At 48.1% G+C, this 23,947-nt stretch overlaps 1 protein-coding gene across 2 annotated transcripts in view; it reads left to right on the top strand.

Annotated features, from left to right (window-relative positions):
• erbb2 (erb-b2 receptor tyrosine kinase 2) overlaps positions 1-23,947 on the top strand; it is a 79,954-nt gene that overhangs the window by 54,843 nt on the left and 1,164 nt on the right. The window contains exons 15-26 of one of the 2 annotated variants that reach the window (XM_038778616.1): positions 690-835; positions 929-973; positions 4,324-4,462; positions 8,279-8,401; positions 8,993-9,091; positions 9,825-10,010; positions 12,489-12,647; positions 13,199-13,274; positions 15,628-15,774; positions 18,312-18,409; positions 22,101-22,274; positions 23,239-23,512. In XM_038778616.1, coding sequence (XP_038634544.1) covers positions 690-835; positions 929-973; positions 4,324-4,462; positions 8,279-8,401; positions 8,993-9,091; positions 9,825-10,010; positions 12,489-12,647; positions 13,199-13,274; positions 15,628-15,774; positions 18,312-18,409; positions 22,101-22,274; positions 23,239-23,512 — 1,666 coding nt within the window. The remainder of the gene's footprint in view (positions 1-689; positions 836-928; positions 974-4,323; positions 4,463-8,278; positions 8,402-8,992; positions 9,092-9,824; positions 10,011-12,488; positions 12,648-13,198; positions 13,275-15,627; positions 15,775-18,311; positions 18,410-22,100; positions 22,275-23,238; positions 23,513-23,947) is intronic. The other variant, XM_038778617.1, reaches the window with a different exon arrangement.

The following is a 23,947-nucleotide window of genomic DNA, read 5'->3' on the forward strand; positions in this document are numbered from 1 at the left end:
TATTGGAAGGCTATTACACCATGGAGCCATCACAACCTTTCAATGCATTTTTCTCAGTCCTAATCTGAGGGCCTGAAGCTGATTGTAAAAGCCCAATTGCTGAAGTGGTAAAACCAGCTGGTGCAGCACAAATTTCAAATCACATCAATGCCTCAATTTTAAAATTCTTAAGCTCCTGTCAAAGGGTAGTATTGCCTATATTCCCCCTCCCTATCTCTGTACTCCCCTCCAGTCCTAAAACCCTCAGATCTCCACACTCCTCTATTTCTGGCCTATGTCACAGTCCTGCCGTGCATTGCTCCACCTTTGGTAGCCATGCCTTCAGCTGCTGAGACTCTAAGCTGCTAGAATTCTCCAACTAAATCCCTCTACCTCTTTCTCCTCCATTAAAACACCCCTCAAAGTGTCTTAAATCATCTCTTGGCTAAGCATTTTGATAAGCTTCCCTCATATCTCTATGTGGCTGAGTGTCCAATATTTTTTCTGAGAATGCTGCTGCCAATTGTTTTGGAACATTGTACCCTTCATGGTGCTATATAAATGCAATTCCTTGGTTCCTATGGCTCAGCTGCTCAACGTTTAAATGAGGCATTGTCTTTCTATCTTTGCCAGTTTTGTTATTTGAACTGGGTGTGGAAGAACTGGGACAGAGGCTCAAATGTTGCTGACCTTTTTCTTTTCATTATTAGGGAGCTGATGACTGTGTGGAGTGTGTTAATTACAAGGATGGTGCGGATTGCGTGGAGAAATGTCCAAGTGGGTCACACGGGCATGTCTGGAAATTTGCCGATGAAAATGCCCTCTGTCAACTGTGTCCAACAAACTGCAGTCATTCGTGAGTGAATAGCAACTGCTGAATCAAAGAGAACTTCAGTAATTCCTCTCCTGGTTTGTATCTTCTCTGACAGATTTTGTTTTGTGTCTTCAGATGTACAACTGATGACCGTGGATGTCCTGTGGAGCCTATTCACAGGTAGCAACACTGCTTTAATCAACTCACCGCTAATGGGCTTATTCAGTTAACATAGTCAGTGTGAGAGAGGTGAACAGGGTAAACACTACACTTCCCACCTCAACAACTGACCTGAGTTGAAAAGAACATGGACTCTGGCTGTGGGCTTTAGAATTCCCTTTCAGAAATACACAGGGAAATGGGTTAAAAAGCTAGCTGCAGCCCTGATCTTTACGTGCTGTCATGCCAGTGTATGAGTGACTCAAACGAGAGAAACAGCAGCTAGTTACTCTTGCAAAGACTAGCAGGTGAAATATCTCCCTCTCTGTTGCTAGAGGCAGAGCTCAGCAAAAGCCACAATCTAAAGGAAATAAGAGCCTCTCAGCCGCCCTGCAGTCTCCAAACTAACCACTAAACTACCAAAGTCAGCTCGACCGTAATCACCCAACTTACTGGCCACAACCATCTACCCCTCGTGGACAAGCAAAAAACTGATTCATTTTTCAAAATACTTTAGTTTGGACTTCCAGCTTCTAATTTCTGGTCAGCGTGTGAATGTGTGTGTTGCGTTTTTTTCTTGAGTTTTTCGCAACTAATAAACTTACTCTTTCTTTGACTCAAAAAAACCTAGTTAAATTGGCTCCTTCTAAAAAATATATATATGTGTGGACCGGGAAAAGTTATCCATGGGGGAAGAGATCCCTCTTAAATTAACCCTTGTTGCCACCAACAGGGGGAGGGGGGTTGAATAAAGAAGAAAGCAAACTCATTCTTCCTCACCCAGGAGCATAATAAAATTGGGGTCCTGTTCGAGAATTTAAATTGGGGGACCTCATTCAGGAACTGGTCATAACACAGCAGACAACACAGCAGCTAACACTGCAGATAACGCTGCAGATAACGCTGCTGATAACACTGCTGATAACGCTGCTGATAACGCTGCTGATAACACTGCTGATAACGCTGCAGATAACACTGCTGATAACACTGCTGATAACACTGCAGATAACGCTGCTGATAACACTGCTGATAACGCTGCTGATAACGCTGCTGATAACACTGCTGATAACACTGCAGATAACGCTGCTGATAACACTGCTGATAACGCTGCTGATAACACTGCTGATAACGCTGCAGATAACGCTGCTGATAACACTGCTGATAACGCTGCAGATAACGCTGCTGATAACACTGCTGATAACACTGCCGATAACGCTGCTGATAACACTGCTGATAACGCTGCAGATAACGCTGCTGATAACACTGCTGATAACGCTGCTGATAACGCTGCTGATAACACAGCAGCTAACACTGCTGATAACGCTGCTGATAACGCTGCAGATAACGCTGCAGATAACGCTGCAGATAACGCTGCTGATAACGCTGCAGATAACGCTGCAGATAACGCTGCAGATAACGCTGCTGATAACGCTGCAGATAACGCTGCAGATAACGCTGCTGATAACACTGCTGATAACGCTGCTGATAACGCTGCAGATAACGCTGCTGATAACACTGCTGATAACGCTGCTGATAACACTGCTGATAACGCTGCAGATAACGCTGCTGATAACACTGCTGATAACGCTGCTGATAACGCTGCCGATAACGCTGCAGATAACGCTGCCGATAACGCTGCCGATAACGCTGCCGATAACACTGCAGATAATAATAATCTGCTGATAATAGGTCCATTGTACCCTGAAGGTGGCAACGCAGGTTGATAGAGTGGTCAAGAAGGCATACAGCATGCTTGCCTTCATTGGACGGGGTATTGAGTATAAGAGTCGACAGGTCATGTTACAGTTGTATCGGACTTTGGTTCGGCCACATTTGGAACACTGCATGCAGTTCTGGTCGCCACATTACCAGAAGGATGTGGATGCTTTAGAGAGGGTGCAGAGGAGGTTCACCAGGATGTTGCCTGGTATGGAGGGTGCTAGCTATGAAGAAAGGTTGAGTAGATTAGGATTGTATTCGTTGGAAAGACGGAGGTTGAGGGGGGACCTGATTGAGGTATACAAAATTATGAGAGGTATGGACAGGGTGGATAGCAACAAGCTTTTTCCAAGATTGTGGGTGTCAGTTACAAGGGGTCATGATTTCAAGGTGAGAGGGGGAAAGTTTAAGGGAGATGTGCGTGGAAAGTTTTTTACGCAGAGGGTGGTGGGTGCCTGGAATGCTTTGCCAGCGGAGGTGGTAGAGGCGGACACGATAGCATCATTTAAGATGCATCTGGACAGATATATGAACGCGCGGGGAACAGAGGGAAGTAGACCTTGCAAAATAGGAGACAGGTTTAGATAAAAGATCTGGATCAGCGCAGGCTGGGAGGGCCGAAGGGCTTTTTCCTGTGCTGTAATTTTCTTTGTTCTTTGTAATACTGCTGCATTGACAGTTCAGGGACTGGTGCTAAACCTTGAGATTGGAATGTAGGCAGTTTGCTCCTCTCCTGCCTGGCCCTTGGGGCACCAGTTCCTGTTGGTTTTAATCAACCTGAAACCCAGACTCTCATTGCTTGACGACCTTGAGGCTTGATGAATATTTTCTCCCCCCCCACACCCCGGCATGGACCCCAGTCCAATGCCGGCATCTCCACATCATATTTTCTCCCAGGCGAACAATGACATCCTGTTGGATCAGAACCCAGCTTCTGAGGAAAATGTTTAATTGTACTTTATTCGTCTACAAAAGTGGAAGGCAGACACTGATCAAAGTTCTTGTCATTGATGTGGAGTGTGAATGATTGAGGAATCACTGAATTACACTGTAACATCTCAGCTCCAGAAATCAGAAATCTGGGAACACCAGCTGTCGAGAATTTCCTTTACCATAAAATATATAAATAAGTGTGGAGCCACTTGCAGTGCAGTAAAGATAGATTTTACTGTTATTCAGATCAGGGTAAGAGCTCCCTGTTTTACCAACATTTCTGACTAACACCTGGAGTTGATAGGAGACTGTAATTATTGAGCCCCCTGATTCCATGAGGCCCATTTAGAGCATAAAATCCCTACAGTGCAGAAGGAGGCCCTTCAGCCCATCGAGTCTGCACCGACCCTCTGAAAGAACATCTTACCTAGGCCCACTCCTCCACCCTATCCCCATATCCCTATCTACACATTTCTGAACACTTAAGGGGCAATTTAGCATGGCCAATCCACCTAACCTGCACATCTTTGGACTGTGGGAGGAAACCATGCAGACACGGAGAGCATGCAAACTTCGCACAGTCAGCCGAGTCCGGAATTGAACCCGGGTCCCTGGTGCTGTGAGGCAGCAGTGCTAACCACTGTACCACTTGGGTGAGGAGTAGGCCTTAAAGGGTTGTATCCATGTTTGACTGATCTCTCTGGTTCTCTCCCATGTAGCCAGGTGACCTCAGTGGTGGCCGGAATAGTGGGGGTGCTACTCTTCCTGGTCCTTGTGATACTCCTCATTGTCTGGTTTAAGCGCAAGAAACGACTGAAGCGGAAACATACAATGCTGAGACTCCTCGAGCAGAGAGAGGTGAGTGTTAGCGCAGCAACCTGGATCACGTGCTCCCTGATTGGGCAACTATTGCAGTCCAGTGGGAATCACTGTCAGCTGGGTGGTGTGAAAATGTCTGTCAGAGGCAGTGAGTGTCAATTGTTCCCAGGCTGCACCCAGACAAAACATGAGGGCAGAGTTTCTATTGTACCGTGGATATTAGAGACCTTTTTTTTTTGAATCTGGACACAATTATTTTGGACTTTTTATGGGCGGGGAAGGTGCCAAGGGTCAGGAGGACACGGCAGCAGGGGGGGTTGGCGTTGTCGAACCTGCTTTATTATTGGGCAGCCAATGTGGAGAAGGTGCGGTGATGGTGGGAAGGAGAGGGGGTAGATTGGGTTAGGTGGAATTTTGTAAGGGGTCCAGTTTAAGGGCCATGGTGACGGCAGTGTTGCCAATGGCGCTGAGTAGGTATTTGGGGAGGCCAGTGGTGCAGTCCACGGTTGAAGATATGGAATCAGTTGAGGAGCCATTTTAGGGTGGAAGGGATGTCGGTGTTAACTCCGCTGTGCAAGAATCAGGGGTTTGATCCAGGGGGGGGATGGATAGTGTCCACAGGAGGTGGAGGAGAGTGGGGTTGGCCAAGGTGAGGGATTTGTACTTGGAGGAAGGGTTCGCCAGTCTGGAGGAGGTAAGGGAGAGGGTAGAGCTGCCGAGGGGGAGTGAGTTCAGGTACCTGCAGCATAGGGACTTTGCGCGAAAGGGGTTCCCGAGGTTGCCAGGTCTCACCCTGCTGGAGAAACTGCTGCTCCTAGATGTGGAAGGGGAGGGGAGAATTGGGCAGGCATAACTATAAGATTCAGGGTGGGAGATATAGGAGGGATGTCCAAGGTAGGTTCTTTACTCAGAGGGTGGTTAGGGTGTGGAATGGACTGCCTGCTGTGATAGTGGAGTCGGACACTTTAGGAACTTTCAAGCGGTTATTGGAGCACACCAGAATGACAGGGAGTGGGAAAGCTTGATCTTAGTTTCGGACAATGCTCGGCACAACATCGAGGGCCAAAGGACCTGTTCTGTACTGTTCTATGTTCTATGGCTGGGGGAGTAGGGAGGCGAGCGGGTGGTGAAGATCAGGAAAAATGGGAAGGGGAGTTGGGAGGGGAGATCAATTGGGGAGTATGGAGTGAGGCACTGCAAAGGGGAAACGGGACCTCCTCTTGTGCAAGGATGAGCCTGATACAGTTTCAGGTGGTGCACAGGGTGCATATGACTCGGGCAAGAATGAGTGGGCTCTTTCAGGGGGTAGCAGATGAGTGAGAGAGGCGTGGGTGGTGGCCAGCACATCACGCGCACATATTCTGGGGTTGTGAGAAATTGGAGAGGTTCTGGGCGGGAGTATTTGCGGCCCTAGCAAGGATAATGGAGGAGGTGGACCCGGATCTTTTGGTGTTTCAGAGAAGCCGGAGCTCATGGAGAGGAGTAAGGCCGATGTCGTGGCCTTCGCCTCTCTGATTGCACGGCGGCAAATTTTACTGGAGTGGCGGTCGGCATCGCCACTGGGGGTAGCAGCTTGGTTGGGTGACCTGTATGACTTCCTGCGGTTAGAGAAGATGAAGTGTGAGCTAAGAGGCTCAGCAGGGGGGTTTGTGAAAAGGTGGGGGATGTTTGTGACAGTGTTGGAGGAGCTGTTTGTCGTGTTGGGGGGGAGGGAGGGGGGAGGAGTTGTCCAAATTGTATAGTTGATTGTTGGAAAGTATGTTTCCCGGGGTGTTTATGTGCTGTAACTTTTTTTAAAGTTACTTGGGATGGTCAAATAATCCCATCTTGCATCCCATCCAACCTACTCAAATTGTATCACAGAGTCTGACCTTGGTTTTCAGCTGGGACATTAAACCTCTGACAGTGCGGCACTCTCAGCCTGGGTTATTGTATCAAAGCTATGGAGTGGACCATAAACCCTGACTGACAGAAGTGCTCCCACTAAACTGCGGCTGACACCGTTTCACAACATAAATGTGAAACTACGGCCTTGATTCTCCAGAGAAACTGCACATATCGATTCGCACAGCCATGTCGTAAACAAACAAATGATGCTACCAGGAAAAGGGATGCACCTGAAGTTAAAACTCACCACTATTCTTAGAATTCCCCCTATACCAAAAAAAAGGTTGATATTCTAAATGGTGAACAGGGATTCTCACTCCCTGACTCCGATGCAGGCTTCTGTGGGTGCTATTCAGGTCAAACTATCTTTTCAAGTTATCCTCCGGTATAACCCATACCTTCATCGAAGAATTTTACCTACTTACCCCTTAATAGCATCGATGTCCTGGGTCCTGCGTTATTAAGGAAGTGAAGTAAGCTAATAACCACTTTTTCAGGTTGTTATTTTTATTATTATATTTTTTCTTTTAAAAGCTGCAAACACTTTATTTACAGAAAGGAAAAAAGATCTTGCTTCTGGCTGCTGCTGGTTGGTTGTACAGACCTTCAGGCCCACCTTGTCAATCAATCTTCTTAAAATCTGGTCTTCTGGAGTTGTATTCACTGGTGAACTTGGTTCCTGTGTCCTGTCTTTCCCATGCACCGAGCTGTGAGAGCTGGCTCTGGCTCTGCTCCTGTTTAAATTCTAGTCTTCCTTAGATGTATAACTGTTTAAACTCGGCTGCTTGCCTTGTCTTTCCCATGACCGAGCTCTCTCTCTCTCTCTCTCTCTGAGTTCTCCTCCCCTTCTCTCCTGTTGCTGGTTTCCTCTGTCCTGTCCTCTGTCCTCTGTCCTTGTTGCTGCTGCTCCCTGGGTTTATATTCCCTTTCTGAGAGTTATTAAGTTTTAACGACTTTATTGTAAATGAGCTTGTTTCACTTTGATAGTTTAAAAGTATCTTTGATGTAAACATCTTACTACAACTAATTATTCATTTTGGGCATATCGTCTCCTCTCAGATCTGATTTAAAAATGTTTTGGTTTCAATAGTTAACTTTTATTTCTGTGATTTCGAATCATTTAATTTTCCAATTGTCCCCAGCTCATAACTTTGCCTTTGATTTTGACTTAAATGATGTTTCTCGTAGACAGGTCGTTTCCAATTTCTTTTAATTGACTTGATGTTCGTAGAATTTTACACTTTAAAATTGACACCAAATTCGGCTGGGCATCTTCCATCCTTTCCAGCTGTTTACTAAGAGAGTTTATTTCAATTAAGGTGTGAAACTTTGCTTTTAGCTGTATGCTAAAATTTAACTTGGTTATGACTTGAAAGACTTGCCTGTTTTAAACATTTGTCACTTAATGCAATTGAAACTCTCATCCATGCTTTTTCAGATGCTTCCTGAGATAGTTACATTCCATGAAGGTGTGAGCCATTGTTTTAGCTTACCACATGAAACCTGTGTGTTTGCTAAGCCTGTTTGTGAGCAAGAATCTGCATTTTACAACCCTGCTCTTTGAAGCTGCTATGAAACTTTTGTGGGATCTTTCCCTGTATCCTCTCAAACCAGTTATTGCCAGACTTCCATGTTTCAAATGGCACATTTTTCTGTATTTTCAAGAACACACCGTGAATTTGAAGACTCGATATGCAGCAGCACTAACTCAGCTGTTCGCTGAGCAAGCAACACACTTTACCCCACACCCTAACGGGAAGGTTATTCCAACCAGAATAGAGGAACAAAATCCTTCCCAAAGGAGGGTGAAGTCTTACTCTTCAGTCTTTTAATTCTGCCTCATGTTCTGGTCCGATCATCAAGTCATTTTGAAGGTTATGTGGTGTGTAAAAAAAAAAAAAAAAACCCTCCTGGGTACCCTGCGGATCTCTGATCTAAACAGCTCTGTGTGATGTCCTGTTTCTTCAGCTGGTTGAACCCCTGACTCCAAGTGGAGTTGTTCCAAACCAGGCACAGATCCGAATCCTGAAGGAGACGGAAATGAAGAAAGTGAAGATTCTTGGATCTGGTGCCTTCGGAACGGTTTACAAGGTGAGGAAGCAGCTCCCTCGCAGGGGGTTAGTGAAAATGTCCTGTTGGAGTGTTGAACATTGAATGAACACATTGTTTACTGAAGTGTGGGATCGTTTGACATCATTGGTCCATTACAGTTGTGTGTAGAACTGATTCCGCACCTGGGGAATTTAGAAAGCTCTTCCAGCCCACACTCCCTGTTAGATCACTCCAGAATTTATCTCAGAATACTAGTCGCACTTACCGTGATCCCATACTGAGAATGAATAGAACGTGTTTGATCCATTGGAATCTATGGATTGGCTTGATGTCACCGGCGTAGCATTTCTAAATAATTTTTCCATATTATCCTCAAGCCTGTTCAAAGTAAACTCAATGGAAGATTTTTTAAAAGTAAATTAAGAGTACCAATTTTCTTTTCCCAATTAAAGGACAATTTACCGTGGCCAATCCATCTAGCCTGCACATCTTTTGGGTTGTGGGGGTGAGACCCACGCAGACACGGGGAGAATGTGCAAACACCACATGGCAGGGTCGGGATCGAACCCGGGGCCTCAGTGCCGTGAGGCAGCATCAATTAATAACTTTAAATGCTTTTCCTGAATTCAGGGCGTCTGGATGCCTGAGGACGAAGATGTGAAGATCCCTGTGGCTATTAAGGTTTTAAGAGAGGGAACTTCTCCAAAAGCAAACAAAGAGATCCTGGACGTAAGTATAACCAATGGTGTGTTAGCTCAGAGGCTTCAAACAAGATAGTTTTGTTTAATAACTGCTACAGGAATACAATCAATCCTTACCTGGCTGAATAATCAGGAGCTTGATGCAGATGTCCAGATTCTGGGCTGAAAATCTCCCCTCAGTTTGGAATAGAATTAGTATGGACCGGTCTTAATCCACTCCCTCTCTATTTCCCTCACATTCTACACAAGGTGATTCTCTCACCTGTTTAACTCCAGCTCTTCCTCTCTTCCAATGATATCTTCTTGAATAGCTGTGAATTTTAACTCTCCTTATTCTCACCTTGACCATTCTGCTCCAATCTACATTTAGCAGTTTAGTTTCCAGCATGGTCAATTTTCCCCTTGGTGGAGGGATGAGTGACCAGGGTTTGATTCCTGCTGTTTCATTCCTGAAGGTGAGGATGAAATTCTCCCAAGGGGCTAGTTTAGCCCAGGGCTAAATCGCTGGCTTTTAAAGCAGACAAAGGCAGGCCAGCAGCACGGTTCAATTCCCATACTAGCCTCCCCGAACAGGCGCCGAAATGTGGAGAATAGGGGCTTTTCACAGTAACTTCATTTGAAGCCTACTTGTGACAATAAGCGATTTTCATTTCATTTTAAGTGGCACTTCACCAAGATTCAGATACCAGCCAGTAGGGGAGATTCAGAAAGTGGGTATTGTAAAGATTGGCAAACTGGTGAACAGTGTTTGTATATTACAGGAAGCATACATAATGGCAGGAGTGAGTAGTCCTTACGTCTGTCGTCTGCTTGGCATCTGCCTGACATCCACTGTGCAGCTGGTAACACAGCTGATGCCATACGGATCTCTGCTCGATTACATCCGAGAAAACAAGGACCGGATTGGATCCCAGCATCTCCTCAACTGGTGTGTGCAAATCGCAAAGGTACATCAGAGAGAACTGCACTGGAACAGGGGGTGCAGAGGAGATTCACCAGGATGTTGCCTAGGATGGAACATGTTTATGAAGAGAGGTTGGGAGGTTGGATTTGTTTGGGTTGGTTTCCCTGGAGCAGAGAAGATTGAGGGGTGACATAATCGAGGTGTCCACGATTATGAGGAATATGGACAGGGAGGATACAGAGAAGCTGTTCCCCTTAGTTGAAGAGTGGGTTACGAGGGGGACACAAGTTCAAGGTGAGGGGTGGGAGATTTAGGGGGGATTTGAGGAAAACCTTTTTACCCAGAGGGTGGTGAGGGTCTGGAATGCACTGCCTGGGAGGGGGGTAGAGGTGGGTTGCCTCACATCCTTTAAAAAGTACCTGGATGGGCACTTGGAACATTCAAGGCTCTGGGCCAAGTGATGGCAAATGGGATTAGGTGGGCAGGTCAGGTGTTTTTCATGTGTCGGTGCAGACTCGATGGGCCGAAGGGCCTCTTCTGCAATGTAGTATTCTGTGATTCTGATTCTGTGAACAGCTTTTCTAGAGTTGCAGCTAGTCAGGAGCACACGTGGCAGCCATGATGTTGTCAGGGCTCATAGCCTTTTGTATCCAGTGCCTTCAGCTGTTTCGTGAGGACATGTAGTGAATCTCATTGGCTGCAGCCTGGCATCTATAATGGTGGGGATCTCAGGAGGAGTTTGAGATAGATCATTCACTTGGTACTTCTGGTGAAAGAGTTGCAAAAGCTGCAGCCTTGTCTTTTGCATTGACTTGCTGAACATCACCATCTTTAAGGATAGGGATGTTTTTGGAACCTCCTGCAGTGATTTGTTTAATTTTCCTCCACCATTCACAGCTGGATGTGGCAGGACTACAGAGCTTAGATCTGACTGGTTGATCGTGGGATGCTTAGCTCTGCCTATAGCGTGATCTAGCTTCTTACCATGCATATAGAGCTGCACTGTAGCGTTACTAGGTTGATATCTCATATTAGATATTGCTGGAGTTGCTCCTGGCATGCTCTCCAGCATTCTCAATCAACCGGGGTTGGTCCCCTGGCTTGATGGTCGTGGTAGACCGGGGCTAACCAGGTCATGAAGTTACAGATTGTGATTGAATATAATTCTGCTGCTCCTGCTGCACCACAGTACTTCGTGGATGCACAGTTCTGAGCTGCTAAATCTGTTCTGAATCCATCCCAGTTAGTGACATACAACACAATGGAATGTGTCCTCAATGTGGAGATGTGGCTTATCTGCAAAGGGACTCTGACCAGGACTGTCATAATCAGATATACTTGTGACAAGTAAATTGGTGAGGACAAGGTCAACTAGGTTTTTCTCTCTTGATGGTTCCCTCAGCACCTGCCACAGGCCCAGTCTAGCTGATACATCCTTCAGGACTCAGCCAGCTTCTTCAGAACTGGTGTTACCTAGCCACTCTCGGTGATGGACATTGAAATCCTCCACCCAGAGTACAGTGTGTACCCTTGTTACTCTCAGTCTTCCTTCCAAATGGTGTTCAACATGGAGGAGGACTGAATCATTAGCTGAAGGGGGGGGGTGGTAACTGGTAATCAACAGAGGTTGTGTTGCCTGGCTTGGGTCACTGTCTGCGCGGAGTCTGCAATTTCTCCCCGTGTCTGCGTGGGTTTCCTCCGGATGCTCCGGTTTCCTCCCACAAGTCCCGAAAGACGTGCTGTTAGGTGAATTGGACATTCTGAATTCTCTCTCTGTGTACCCGAACAGGCGCCGGAATGTGGCGACTAGGGGATTTTCACAGTAACATCATTGTAGTGTTAATGTAAGCCTGCTCGTGACAATAATAAAGATTATTATTACTACTTTTATTATTATAAAACTTTATGGGCACAGAGTCAACGTTGGGAACTCCCATGGCCACTCTCTCCTGACTGTATGCCACTGTGCAGCCACCTCTGGTGTGTCTGTCCTGTCAGTGGGACAGGGCCCAGCAGAGATTGTGTTGGAGGAACCTGGGTTATTGGCTTTAAGGTATGATTTGATGAGTATGATCATGTCAGGCTGTTGCTTGACTGGTGTGCATCACAGCTCTCCTAATTGTGGCACAAGTCCTCAGATGTTTCTGAAGAGCTTTTTACAGGGTCCACTGGGTAGGGTGTGCCTTTGTTGCTTTTAGGTTAATGCCAAGAAGTCTACCTGCCTCTATTCTTACAAACTCAACGCGCTCAGTTGTGATATAAAATAAAGTTAAAAGTGAGGTAGGACGCCACGGTGGCGAATCCCGGCCCTGGGTCACTGTCCGTGTGGAGTTTGCACATTCTCCCCATGTCTGCGTGGGTTTCACCCCCACAACCTAAAGATGTACAGGGTAGGTGGATTGGCCACGCTAAATTGCCCCTTAATTGAAAAAAACATAATTGAGTACTGTAAATTTATTTTTAAAAAGTGAGGAGAGGGCTGGAACCACAACTGACTGAATATTCCCATCATGAAATTCAGGGAATGAATTACCTGGAAGATCATGTGCGATTGGTCCACCGCGATCTAGCAGCAAGAAACGTCCTTGTAAAAAGCTCAAATCACGTGAAGATCACAGACTTTGGACTTGCCAGACTCCTGGATATCGATGAGACGGAATATCACGCAGACGGAGGAAAGGTAAATGTGTTTGTTCATAAGGTGAATATTGCCTGTTGGGCAGGATCTGCTGACTACACACTGCAACAGCTCAGTACAACTGTGCTGGAGGATCTGAGGCAGTGCCACATTAAAAAACCTCAACTTAGACTCTGCTGCTAAAGCTGAGGAGGTCCCACACTCTGCTCTGAGTCGTAGAAACATAGAAAATGGGAGCAGGAGTGGCTCATTTAGCCCTTCAAACCTGCTCCACCATTCATTATGATCATGGCCAATCCTCTATCTCAGCACACTCTCATAGCCTTGATCCCTGTAGAAATCTGAATCATTGAAATTCTGGCGATAATGAGAGAAGCCACAGAGTCTGAGAGTACCATCTCAACCTTTATTCCCTTTGTTAAGTTGTGTTGTCCAAGCTCAGTGTGCGCCTGAATATTCCATTACTCACTCTTGCTTTTCCAGCTGACTTGTTTTGAGTTTGCCCATGATTGTAGATGTGCCAATGCTTCTTCCCAGTTAGAGTTATATCTTTAGGTTTGCAAACTGATTGAGCCTATCTGTTGCTCCCTTAGGTTCCAATAAAATGGATGGCATTGGAATCCATTTTACACCGAAAATTCACTCACCAAAGTGATGTGTGGAGTTACGGTATGTAAAGCATCACCCTCACATCTCAATGCCCAATCTGATTGTCCGTATGTGCTTACAGAGGTGGTAATATGATTTCCTTAGAGCTTCACCGCTGCAGCATAGAAAAAGGAGCAGGAGGAGGCCATTCGGCCCTTTCAGCCTGTTCCGCCATTCATTATGATCATGCCTGATCATCCAACTCCGTAACCTTGGGCGAAGGAAGCGAATGTGCTATCGCCAAATTTGCAGACAACACAAAAATAGGTGGAAAGGCAAATTTCGAGAGGGATACAAACAGTTTGCACAGAGATATTGACAAGTTTGATAAGTGGGCAAAAAGTTGGCTAATGGAGTATAATGTGGGAAATTGTGAAGTTCATTTTGGAAGGGGAAAAAAGAGCCGAGTATTATTTAAATGGGGGAAAACTGCAGAAAGCGGCAACACCGAGGGACTTAGAATCCATTGAATCTCCACAGTGCAGAAGGAAGCCATTCAGCCCATCGGGTCTGCACTGACCGTCTAAAAGAGAACCCTGCCTGGACCCAATTCCCGTCCTATCCCCATAAACCCACCTAACCTGCACACCTTTCCACTCTAAGGGGCAATTTAGCATGGCCAATCCACCTAGCCTGCACACCTTTCCACTCTAAGGGGCAATTTAGCATGGCCAATCCACCTAACTTGCACACCTTTCCACTCTAAGGGGCAATTTAGCATGGCCAACCCACCTAACCTGCCAGCTTTGGACTGTGGGAGGAAACCGGAGCACCCGGAGGAAACCCACGCACACACGGGGAGAATGTGTAGACTCCACACAGACAGACAAGATTTTGGGGTACATGTGCCTGAAAAGGCCTCTCAACCCACACCGGCCGGCCAGCCCATGCCTCAAGCCGGCCGGGCGACCTTTACAACTGTTCTTTGAGGAGGTAACAAAGAAGTTAGACAAAGGAGAACCAGTGGATGTGATTTATTTAGATTTCCAGAAGGCCTTTGACAAGGTGCCGCCTAGGAAACTGTTAAATAATTCAAGAGCCCATGGTGTTAAGGGTAAGATCCTGGCATGGATAGAGGATTGGCTGACTGGCAGAAGGCAGAGAGTGGGTATAAAGGGGTCTTTTTCAGGATGGCAGCCACTGACTAGTGGTGTGTCACAGGGGTCTGTGCTGGGATCACAACTTTTCACAATATACATTAATGATCTGGAAGAAGGAACTGAAGTCACTGTTGCTAAGTTTGCAGATGATACAAAGATCTGTAGAGGGACAGGTAGTATTGAGGAAGCAAGGGGGCTGCAGAAGGATTTGGACAAGCTGGGAGAGTGGGCAAAGAAGTGGCAGATGAAATACAATGTGGAAAATGTGAGGTTATGCACTTTGGAAGGAGAAATGGAGGCATAGACTATTTTCTAGATGGGCAAATACTCAGGAAATCAGAAGCACAAAGGGACTAGGGAGTCCTTATTCACGATTCTCTTCAGGCTAACGTGCAGGTTCACAAGAATAATCCCTGGAATGAAGAGCTTGTTGTATGAGGAATGGTTGAGGACTCTGGGTCTGTACTCATTGGAGTTTAGAAGGATGAGGGAGGGATCTTAATGAAACTTACAGGATACTGCGAGGCCTGGATAGAGTGGACATGGAGAGGATGTTTCCACTTGTAGGAAAAGCTAGAAGCAGAGGACACAATCTCAGTCTAAAGGGATGATCCTTTAAAACAGAGAGGAGGAGAAATTTCTTCAGCCAGAGGATGGTGCATCTGTGGAACTTTTTGCCGCAGAAGGCTGTGGAGGCCAAATCACCGAGTGTCTTTAAGACACAGATAGATAGGTTCTTGATTAATAAGGAGATCAGGGGTTATGGGGAGAAGGCAGGAGAATGGGGACAAGAAAAATATCAAGAAAAATATGATTGAATGGCGGAGCAGATTCGATGGGCCAAGTGGTCTAATTCTGCCCTACGTCTTATGGTCTTATGACACGCCTCACACCGGGCGGCCGACCTATGCGACCCACGCCGATGTCGGCTTACTGGTCTATAATTCCCTGTTTTCTCTCTACCTCACTTTTTAAACAGTGGAGTTACATTAGCCACCCTCCAATCTGCAGGAACTGTTCCAGAGTCTATAGAACCCTAGAAGATGACCACCAATGCATCCACTATTTCTCGAGCCACTTCAATAAATAAATAACCTTTATTGTCACAAGTTACTGTGAAAAAACCCTCGTCGCCACATTCCAGCGCCGAGTGGAAGAAGGGACTGGTCTTCAGGGTGCGCACAATGAGAGGGCCAGTTAATCAGAAATGTCCGCGTTGTCTATGTGTCATATTTCTTGTGCAGAATAGTAATGGAATGTTTGGCGATCTGCAGGTGTAACAGTCTGGGAGTTGATGACATTTGGAGCTAAACCATACGATGGAATCCCTGCTCGAGAGATCCCTGACCTGTTGGAGAAGGGGGAGCGTCTCCCACAGCCCCCAATCTGCACTATCGATGTCTACATGATCATGGTTAAATGTGAGTTGAAAATCTGGCACACATAACACAGTATCAGCTCAGAGCATTCAGCATATCACCATGGTGTGAGACTGAACTCCAAAGAGAAGCTCCCAGCCAGTGTGGGGCTGAGCCCTGAGGAGGGAGGGTGAGAGGCCTGGCCACTTGAATTGCATCCTGCTAAAGATAGGAAATGCTGGAATTACTCCCAGTCCGGCATCATCGGTGGGAGACAAACAGCTCCCAGATGTGCTGACTTTCAGAATTTTGAGATCATTGGCCTTTCATCAGAACTTTGGGTTGTGGGCGTCGCTGGTTAAACCAGCATTTATTGCCCATCCCTAGTTGCCCTTCAGAAGGTGGTGGTGAGCTGCCTTCTTAAACCGCTGCAGTCCTTCAGGTGTAGGTACACCCACTGTGCTGTCAGGGAGGGAGTTCCAGGATTTTGACCCGAGGGCAGTGAAGGAACGGCGATATATTTCCAAGTCAGGGTGGTGAGTGACTTGGAGGGGAACCTCCAGGTGGTGGTGTTCCCCGGTATCTGCTAATCTTGACTTTCTAGATGGTAGTGGTCCTGTCTCAGGAGGTGTGGTAACTTCCTGCAGTGCATCTTGTAGATGCTGCCACTGTGCACCAGTGGTGGAGGGAGTGAATGTTTATGCAAGGAGGAGCAATCAAGCAGGCCTGCTTTGACCTGCATGGTGTCGAGCTGCTTGAGTGTTGCTGGAACTGAATCCATTCAGGCAAGTAGAGAGATTACACTCCCGACTTGTGCCTTGTAGATGGTGGACAGATTTTGGGGGGGTCAGGAGGTGAGTTACTCGCCGTAGGATTCCCAGCCTTTGACCTGCCCTGGTAGCCACAGTATTAATGTGGCTGGGTCCAGTTCAGTTTCTGATCAAAGGTAACCCCCAGGATGTTGATAGTGGGGGATTCAGCGATGATAATGCCATTGAATGTCAAGGGAGGATGATTAGATTCTCTCTTGTAAGAGATGGTCATTGCCTGGCACTTGGTGTGGCGTGAACGTAACTTGCCACTTGTCAGCCCCAAGCCTGGATATTGTCCAGGTCTTGCTGCATTTGGACATGGACTGCTTCATTAATCTGAGGAGTGGCGAATGGTGCTGAACATTGTGCAGTCATCAGTGAACATCCCCACTTCTGACCTTATGATAGAAGAAAGGTCATTGATGAAGCAGCTGAAGATGGTTAGGCCCAGGAAACTCCTGCAGTGATGTCCTGGGACTGAGATGATTGACCTCCAACCACCACAACCATGTTCCTTTGTGCCGGGGATGACTCCAATGAATGGAGAGCTTTCCTCCTGATTCCCATTGACTCCAGTTTAGCTAGGGCTCCTTGATGCCATACGTGGCCAAATGCTGCCTTGATGTAAAGGGCAGTCACTCTCACCTCACCTCTGGCATTCAGCTCTTCTGTTTGAACCAAGGCTGTAATGAGGTCAGGAGCTGAGTAACCCTGGCGGGTTCTGAACTGGGAAGGGTTTGAGATATAACAGGTTTTAAACAAGGACAGGGCAGTGATTGGGGGAGGAAGGAATGAGGACGGTCTGTGATAGGGTGGAAGATGAGCGAGATTAAATAACAAAAGGGATGAGGAGATGGTCATGGAACAAGTGAAGAGAGAAAGATTTAGAAAAGATGTTAATGAAATATTAGAATCATTACTAACAGCTGTGTCTGAAATAATTGGAGCATAATCTGAAATAATTGACCTGTGTGTTGGGTCCGAAGGTGGTGATGGTGGTGAAGGTGGTGATGGTGGTGAAGGTGTAACTGAGGGATGGGAGTGCTGTTCATCAAGCTGACAGTCAGCGTCATTGGAACAGTACAGGAGGCTGAGGACAAGGGTTGCATTGAGGCAGCAATTCAAATTTCCACTTTCTTTGCAATTGGGAAGTATTTGAACAAAGAACAATACAGCACAGGAACAGGCCCTTCGGCCCTCCAAGCCTGTACCGGTCATGATACCACCCTTGGCCAAATCCCTCAGCACTTCCTTGTGCCGTATCCCTCTATACCCATCCTATCCATGTGTTTGTCAAGATGCCTTTTGAACGCCGTTAATGTATCTGTTTCCACAACCTCCCCTGGCAGCGCGTTCCAGGCACTCGCCACCCTCTGCGTAAAAAAACCTGCCTCACACATCTCTAAGCTTTGCCCCACGGACCTTAAACCGATGCCCCTGGTGACTGACCCCTCCACCCTGGGAAAGAGTGCCTGCCCATCCACTCTATCCATTTGCAGATGCTTATTTGTAACTTTGTAATCCTGACAATCCTCTGAAATCTGACGAAACAAAGTTAACAGTGACCAATAACAGAATAAAACTCAATCTCAGAAACAGCAACTACACCACAGAAGTTCTTTGCTGTCTGTGCAACACTTAAAGAGGTTCTGAGGTGAAAGGTGTTGAATAAATGGGAATCTTTGTTTAATTTGCACCCTGGTTTCCAACGTCTGTGAATTTTCCAGAGGGTGGATCCCTGCACCGAAAGCAGTGAGTGACAGTATTTTCCCCATTGTTTTATATTAGGCTGGATGATCGATTCTGAATGTCGACCCAGGTTCCGAGAATTGGTGACAGAGTTCACAAAAATGGCCCGAGATCCGCCGAGATATGTAGTAATCCAGGTGAGTATGGGACAGAGTAACACAAGGGCCCAGTGATGTTGGACATGGTTAATGGATCTGTTTCTCGCTCTCATTGTCTCTTGCCTTCTCGCGTGTTGTTTCTCGCTCTCGCACGCTCTCGTTCACGCATGCTCTCGTTCACGCATGCTCTCCTGTTCTCATGTGCTCTCTCGATTTCATGCTCTCTCTCATCTCACACGCTTCTCTCATTCTCACAGGCTCTCTCGTTCACACATGCACTCTTGTTCTCGCACACTCTCGTTATCGCACTCCCATTCTAGCATTCTCTCTTGGTCTCGTACGCTCTCTTGCGCTTTTTCTCGCGCGCTCTCTCTCTTGCCCTCTCTCTCTCTTGCCCTCTCTGTCTTTTGCCCCCTCTGTCTTTTGCCCCCTCTGTCTTTTGCCCCCTCTGTCTTTTGCCCCCTCTGTCTTTTTCCCCCTCTGTCTTTTGCCCCCTCTGTCTTTTGCCCCCTCTGTCTTTTGCCCCCTCTGTCTTTTGCCCCTCTGTCTTTTGCCGCCTCTGTCTTTTGCCCCCTCTGTCTTTTGCCCCCTCTGTCTTTTGCCCCCTCTGTCTTTTGCCCCCTCTGTCTTTTGCCCCCTCTGTCTTTTGCCCCCTCTGTCTTTTGCCCCCTCTGTCTTTTGCCCCCTCTGTCTTTTGCCCCCTCTGTCTTTTGCCCCCTCTGTCTTTTGCCCCCTCTGTCTTTTGCCCCCTCTGTCTTTTGCCCCCTCTGTCTTTTGCCCCCTCTGTCTTTTGCCCCCTCTGTCTTTTGCCCCCTCTGTCTTTTGCCCCCTCTGTCTTTTGCCCCCTCTGTCTTTGCCCCCTCTGTCTTTTGCCCCCTCTGTCTTTTGCCCCCTCTGTCTTTTGCCCCCTCTGTCTTTTGCCCCCTCTGTCTTTTGCCCCCTCTGTCTTTTGCCCCCTCTGTCTTTTGCCCCCTCTGTCTTTTGCCCCCTCTGTCTTTTGCCCCCTCTGTCTTTTGCCCCCTCTGTCTTTTGCCCCCTCTGTCTTTTGCCCCCTCTGTCTTTTGCCCCCTCTGTCTTTTGCCCCCTCTGTCTTTTGCCCCCTCTGTCTTTTGCCCCCTCTGTCTTTTGCCCCCTCTGTCTTTTGCCCCCTCTGTCTTTTGCCCCCTCTGTCTTTTGCCCCCTCTGTCTTTTGCCCCCTCTGTCTTTTGCCCCCTCTGTCTTTTGCCCCCTCTGTCTTTTGCCCCCTCTGTCTTTTGCCCCCTCTGTCTTTTGCCCCCTCTGTCTTTTGCCCCCTCTGTCTTTTGCCCCCTCTGTCTTTTGCCCCCTCTGTCTTTTGCCCCCTCTGTCTTTTGCCCCCTCTGTCTTTTGCCCCCTCTGTCTTTTGCCCCCTCTGTCTTTTGCCCCCTCTGTCTTTTGCCCCCTCTGTCTTTTGCCCCCTCTGTCTTTTGCCCCCTCTGTCTTTTGCCCCCTCTGTCTTTTGCCCCCTCTGTCTTTTGCCCCCTCTGTCTTTTGCCCCCTCTGTCTTTTGCCCCCTCTGTCTTTTGCCCCCTCTGTCTTTTGCCCCCTCTGTCTTTTGCCCCCTCTGTCTTTTGCCCCCTCTGTCTTTTGCCCCCTCTGTCTTTTGCCCCCTCTGTCTTTTGCCCCCTCTGTCTTTTGCCCCCTCTGTCTTTTGCCCCCTCTGTCTTTTGCCCCCTCTGTCTTTTGCCCCCTCTGTCTTTTGCCCCCTCTGTCTTTGCCCCCTCTGTCTTTTGCCCCCTCTGTCTTTTGCCCCCTCTGTCTTTTGCCCCCTCTGTCTTTTGCCCCCTCTGTCTTTTGCCCCCTCTGTCTTTTGCCCCCTCTGTCTTTTGCCCCCTCTGTCTTTTGCCCCTCTGTCTTTTGCCCCCTCTGTCTTTTGCCCCCTCTGTCTTTTGCCCCCTCTGTCTTTTGCCCCCTCTGTCTTTTGCCCCCTCTGTCTTTTGCCCCCTCTGTCTTTTGCCCCCTCTGTCTTTTGCCCCCTCTGTCTTTTGCCCCCTCTGTCTTTTGCCCCCTCTGTCTTTTGCCCCCTCTGTCTTTTGCCCCCTCTGTCTTTTGCCCCCTCTGTCTTTTGCCCCCTCTGTCTTTTGCCCCCTCTGTCTTTTGCCCCCTCTGTCTTTTGCCCCCTCTGTCTTTTGCCCCCTCTGTCTTTTGCCCCCTCTGTCTTTTGCCCCCTCTGTCTTTTGCCCCCTCTGTCTTTTGCCCCCTCTGTCTTTTGCCCCCTCTGTCTTTTGCCCCCTCTGTCTTTTGCCCCCTCTGTCTTTTGCCCCCTCTGTCTTTTGCCCCCTCTGTCTTTTGCCCCCCTCTGTCCTTTTGCCCCCTCTGTCTTTTGCCCCCTCTGTCTTTTGCCCCCTCTGTCTTTTGCCCCCTCTGTCTTTGCCCCCTGTCTTTTGCCCCCTCTGTCTTTTGCCCCCTCTGTCTTTTGCCCCCTCTGTCTTTTGCCCCCTCTGTCTTTTGCCCCCTCTGTCTTTTGCCCCCTCTGTCTTTTGCCCCCTCTGTCTTTTGCCCCCTCTGTCTTTTGCCCCCTCTGTCTTTTGCCCCCTCTGTCTTTTGCCCCCTCTGTCTTTTGCCCCCTCTGTCTTTGCCCCCTCTGTCTTTTGCCCCCTCTGTCTTTTGCCCCCTCTGTCTTTTGCCCCCTCTGTCTTTTGCCCCCTCTGTCTTTTGCCCCCTCTGTCTTTTGCCCCCTCTGTCTTTTGCCCCCTCTGTCTTTTGCCCCCTCTGTCTTTTTGCCCCCTCTGTCTTTTGCCCCCTCTGTCTTTTGCCCCCTCTGTCTTTTGCCCCCTCTGTCTTTTGCCCCCTCTGTCTTTTGCCCCCTCTGTCTTTGCCCCCTCTGTCTTTTGCCCCCTCTGTCTTTTGCCCCCTCTGTCTTTTGCCCCCTCTGTCTTTTGCCCCCTCTGTCTTTTGCCCCCTCTGTCTTTTGCCCCCTCTGTCTTTTGCCCCCTCTGTCTTTTGCCCCCTCTGTCTTTTGCCCCCTCTGTCTTTTGCCCCCTCTGTCTTTTGCCCCCTCTGTCTTTTGCCCCTCTGTCTTTTGCCCCCCTCTGTCTTTTGCCCCCTCTGTCTTTTGCCCCCCTCTGCCTTTTGCCCCCTCTGCCTTTTGCCCCCTCTGCCTTTTGCCCCCTCTGCCTTTTGCCCCCTCTGCCTTTTGCCGTCTCTGCCTTTTGCCGTCTCTGCCTTTTGCCGTCTCTGCCTTTTGCCGTCTCTGCCTTTTGCCGTCTCTGCCTTTTGCCGTCTCTCTCTCTCTCTGTCTCTCTCTCTCTCTCTCTCTCTCTCTCTCTCTCTCTCTCTCTCTGTCTCTGTCTCTCTCTCTGTCTCTCTCTCTCTCTGTCTCTCTCTCCTCTCCTCTGTCTCTCTCTCTCCTCTCTCTCTCTCTCTGTCTCTCTCTCTCTCTGTCTGTCCTCTTCTCTCTGTCTCTCTCTCTCTCTCTCTGTCTCTCTCTCTCTGTCTCTGTCTCTCTGTCTCTGTCTGTCTCTCTCTCTCTCTGTCTCTCTCTCTCTCTCTCTCTCCCTCTCTCTCTCTCTCCCCTCTCCCTCCCTCCCTCCCTCCCTCTTGTTCAGCCAGTCTCTCCTCTCTCATCCACTCACTTCATCCCTGTTCTTTCCCCTCGCCCCCCCCATCACTGGACATTAAGCAAGAGCCTATTCTGCGCACCGTTATATGTCTATGTGGCGAGAGGCGTAGCTGCCATGTTGCTGTGCTGATTGCTGTCTTCCTGTTATAGGGGGATGAGCAGATGGTCCTTCAGAGCCCCACTGACAGTAAGTTCTACCGCACCTTGCTGGAAGATGAGGATATGCAGGACCTGATCGACGCTGAAGAATATCTGGTACCACATCAGGGGTTTTTCAACACTCAGCCCTGCACCCATTACAGCAGCAGAATGTCATCTTCCAGAGTAAATATTTGTAACTGTGTTTAACCCCGCTCATTTTCTACCAGTTCAAGACACCTAGAACAGGCTCCCAGTGACAGAAACAGTCCAGCTCCTCCCTATCTGGGGCTTTAACAATGGAGATCTGGAGCAGGAGCAGCTGCTTACTTATGTGTTCTGGGTTCAAGGAAAGCAAATTATGGAGCATAATTCCAGACCTTTGCACACACCCCATGGAACTGACAGAGAGCGTCTCCAGGATATTCACTGAATTTCTTTCTTCAGTGTTCTGCGCCCATGAAGCAATTGTGTGCCTGGTGTAAGGGGCCAGGCTGGGTGAGCACAGTTAGGCTCAGGATCTGTCTCTCTTCTTCAATTTCTGATTTGGGGCTTAGGAGCAGGAGTTGACCATTCGGCCCCTCAGTGGCTGATTTTCCACCAGAATACCCGTCATATCCCTTAATGTCATTGGTGTTGAGAAATCTGTCGCCGTCTGCTTTGAATAAACTTGCTGATTGAGCTTCCACAGCCCTCTGGGACAGAATTCCAAAGGTTCAGAACTTTCTGACCAAAAAGCAGTTTTGGGTCCCCTGCCGTATTGAGCTGAACATGTGCAATCCGAGGGAAACCAGCTTCACTCGGAGCTACGGTCAGTCTATCATTGACCTTTGCACTTCAGGGATGGCCAGGGGACTTTGGTCAGAGGTGACTTTCCAAAGAATGTCCAACTGGGAGTTGGTGTGTTTGTAAATATCTGGCTGGCATCACTGGGCTCGTCCATGATCAATGCCCTTGGAGAGAGGAGCCACTGATGGGATGTGACACTGTGTAGGTGTGGAGGGAGGAGTGTTTGGGTGACTGGGGTTAAATATTCACAGTAAATGAAACTCCCAAGCTGTGCGGGCAGCTGTTACACCCCCTGGTGGTGAAAGGTGGTCAGTGTGACCTGTGCCAGTCTCATGTCTGACAGTCTCATTTTTCTCCCCAGAGTGCAACAAGTGTGGCAGAGGTGGAAGGTCAGGGCTCTGAGGCTGCACAGAGCCCCAGCCTGGTATATGGTGCCACTCAACAATCAGCAGCTGCCTGTGTGGATACTTACGCTGATGCCGAGGATTCAGGATGTAGAGGAGTGACATGCTGCCCCAGTGGAGAGGACAGTGTCACACAGCGATACAGCTCTGACCCCACAGTACGTGTGACTGGTGAGGAAGAGGATGAGGTGGACAGTTATATCTCACTGGGATCCGATCAAACAGAAACCGGTATGAGAGCAATTGTTAATATCATTGGTGTTTGTTTCATTTGTCATTAATACCCACTACCCAGCTAAACTCCATTGGTTATTGTTCATGTGTAAACTGAGAGTCAGTGTCCATTAACTATGTCAAACTACTGCAACATCGCACTGCAATGGGCAAAGGAATGATTTTTTTTTTAACTTGTTTTTCTTCATTTAAAGTGCCCAATTCTTTTGCTCCAATTAAGGGGCAATTTAGCGTGGCCAATCCACCTACCCTGCACATCTTTGGGTTGTGGGGGTGAGACCCACGCAGACACGGGGAGAATGTGCAAACTCCACACGGACAGTGACCCAGAGCCGGGATCAAACCTGGGTCACGGCACCCGTGCTAACCGCTGTGCCACCATGCCGCCCTGGGTCAAAGAATTGTTGTCCTGTGCAGAGGTGTATTCTGCTC

Source organism: Scyliorhinus canicula, chromosome 19 (assembly GCF_902713615.1).
Source record: "Scyliorhinus canicula chromosome 19, sScyCan1.1, whole genome shotgun sequence".
NCBI lineage: Eukaryota > Metazoa > Chordata > Chondrichthyes > Carcharhiniformes > Scyliorhinidae > Scyliorhinus > Scyliorhinus canicula.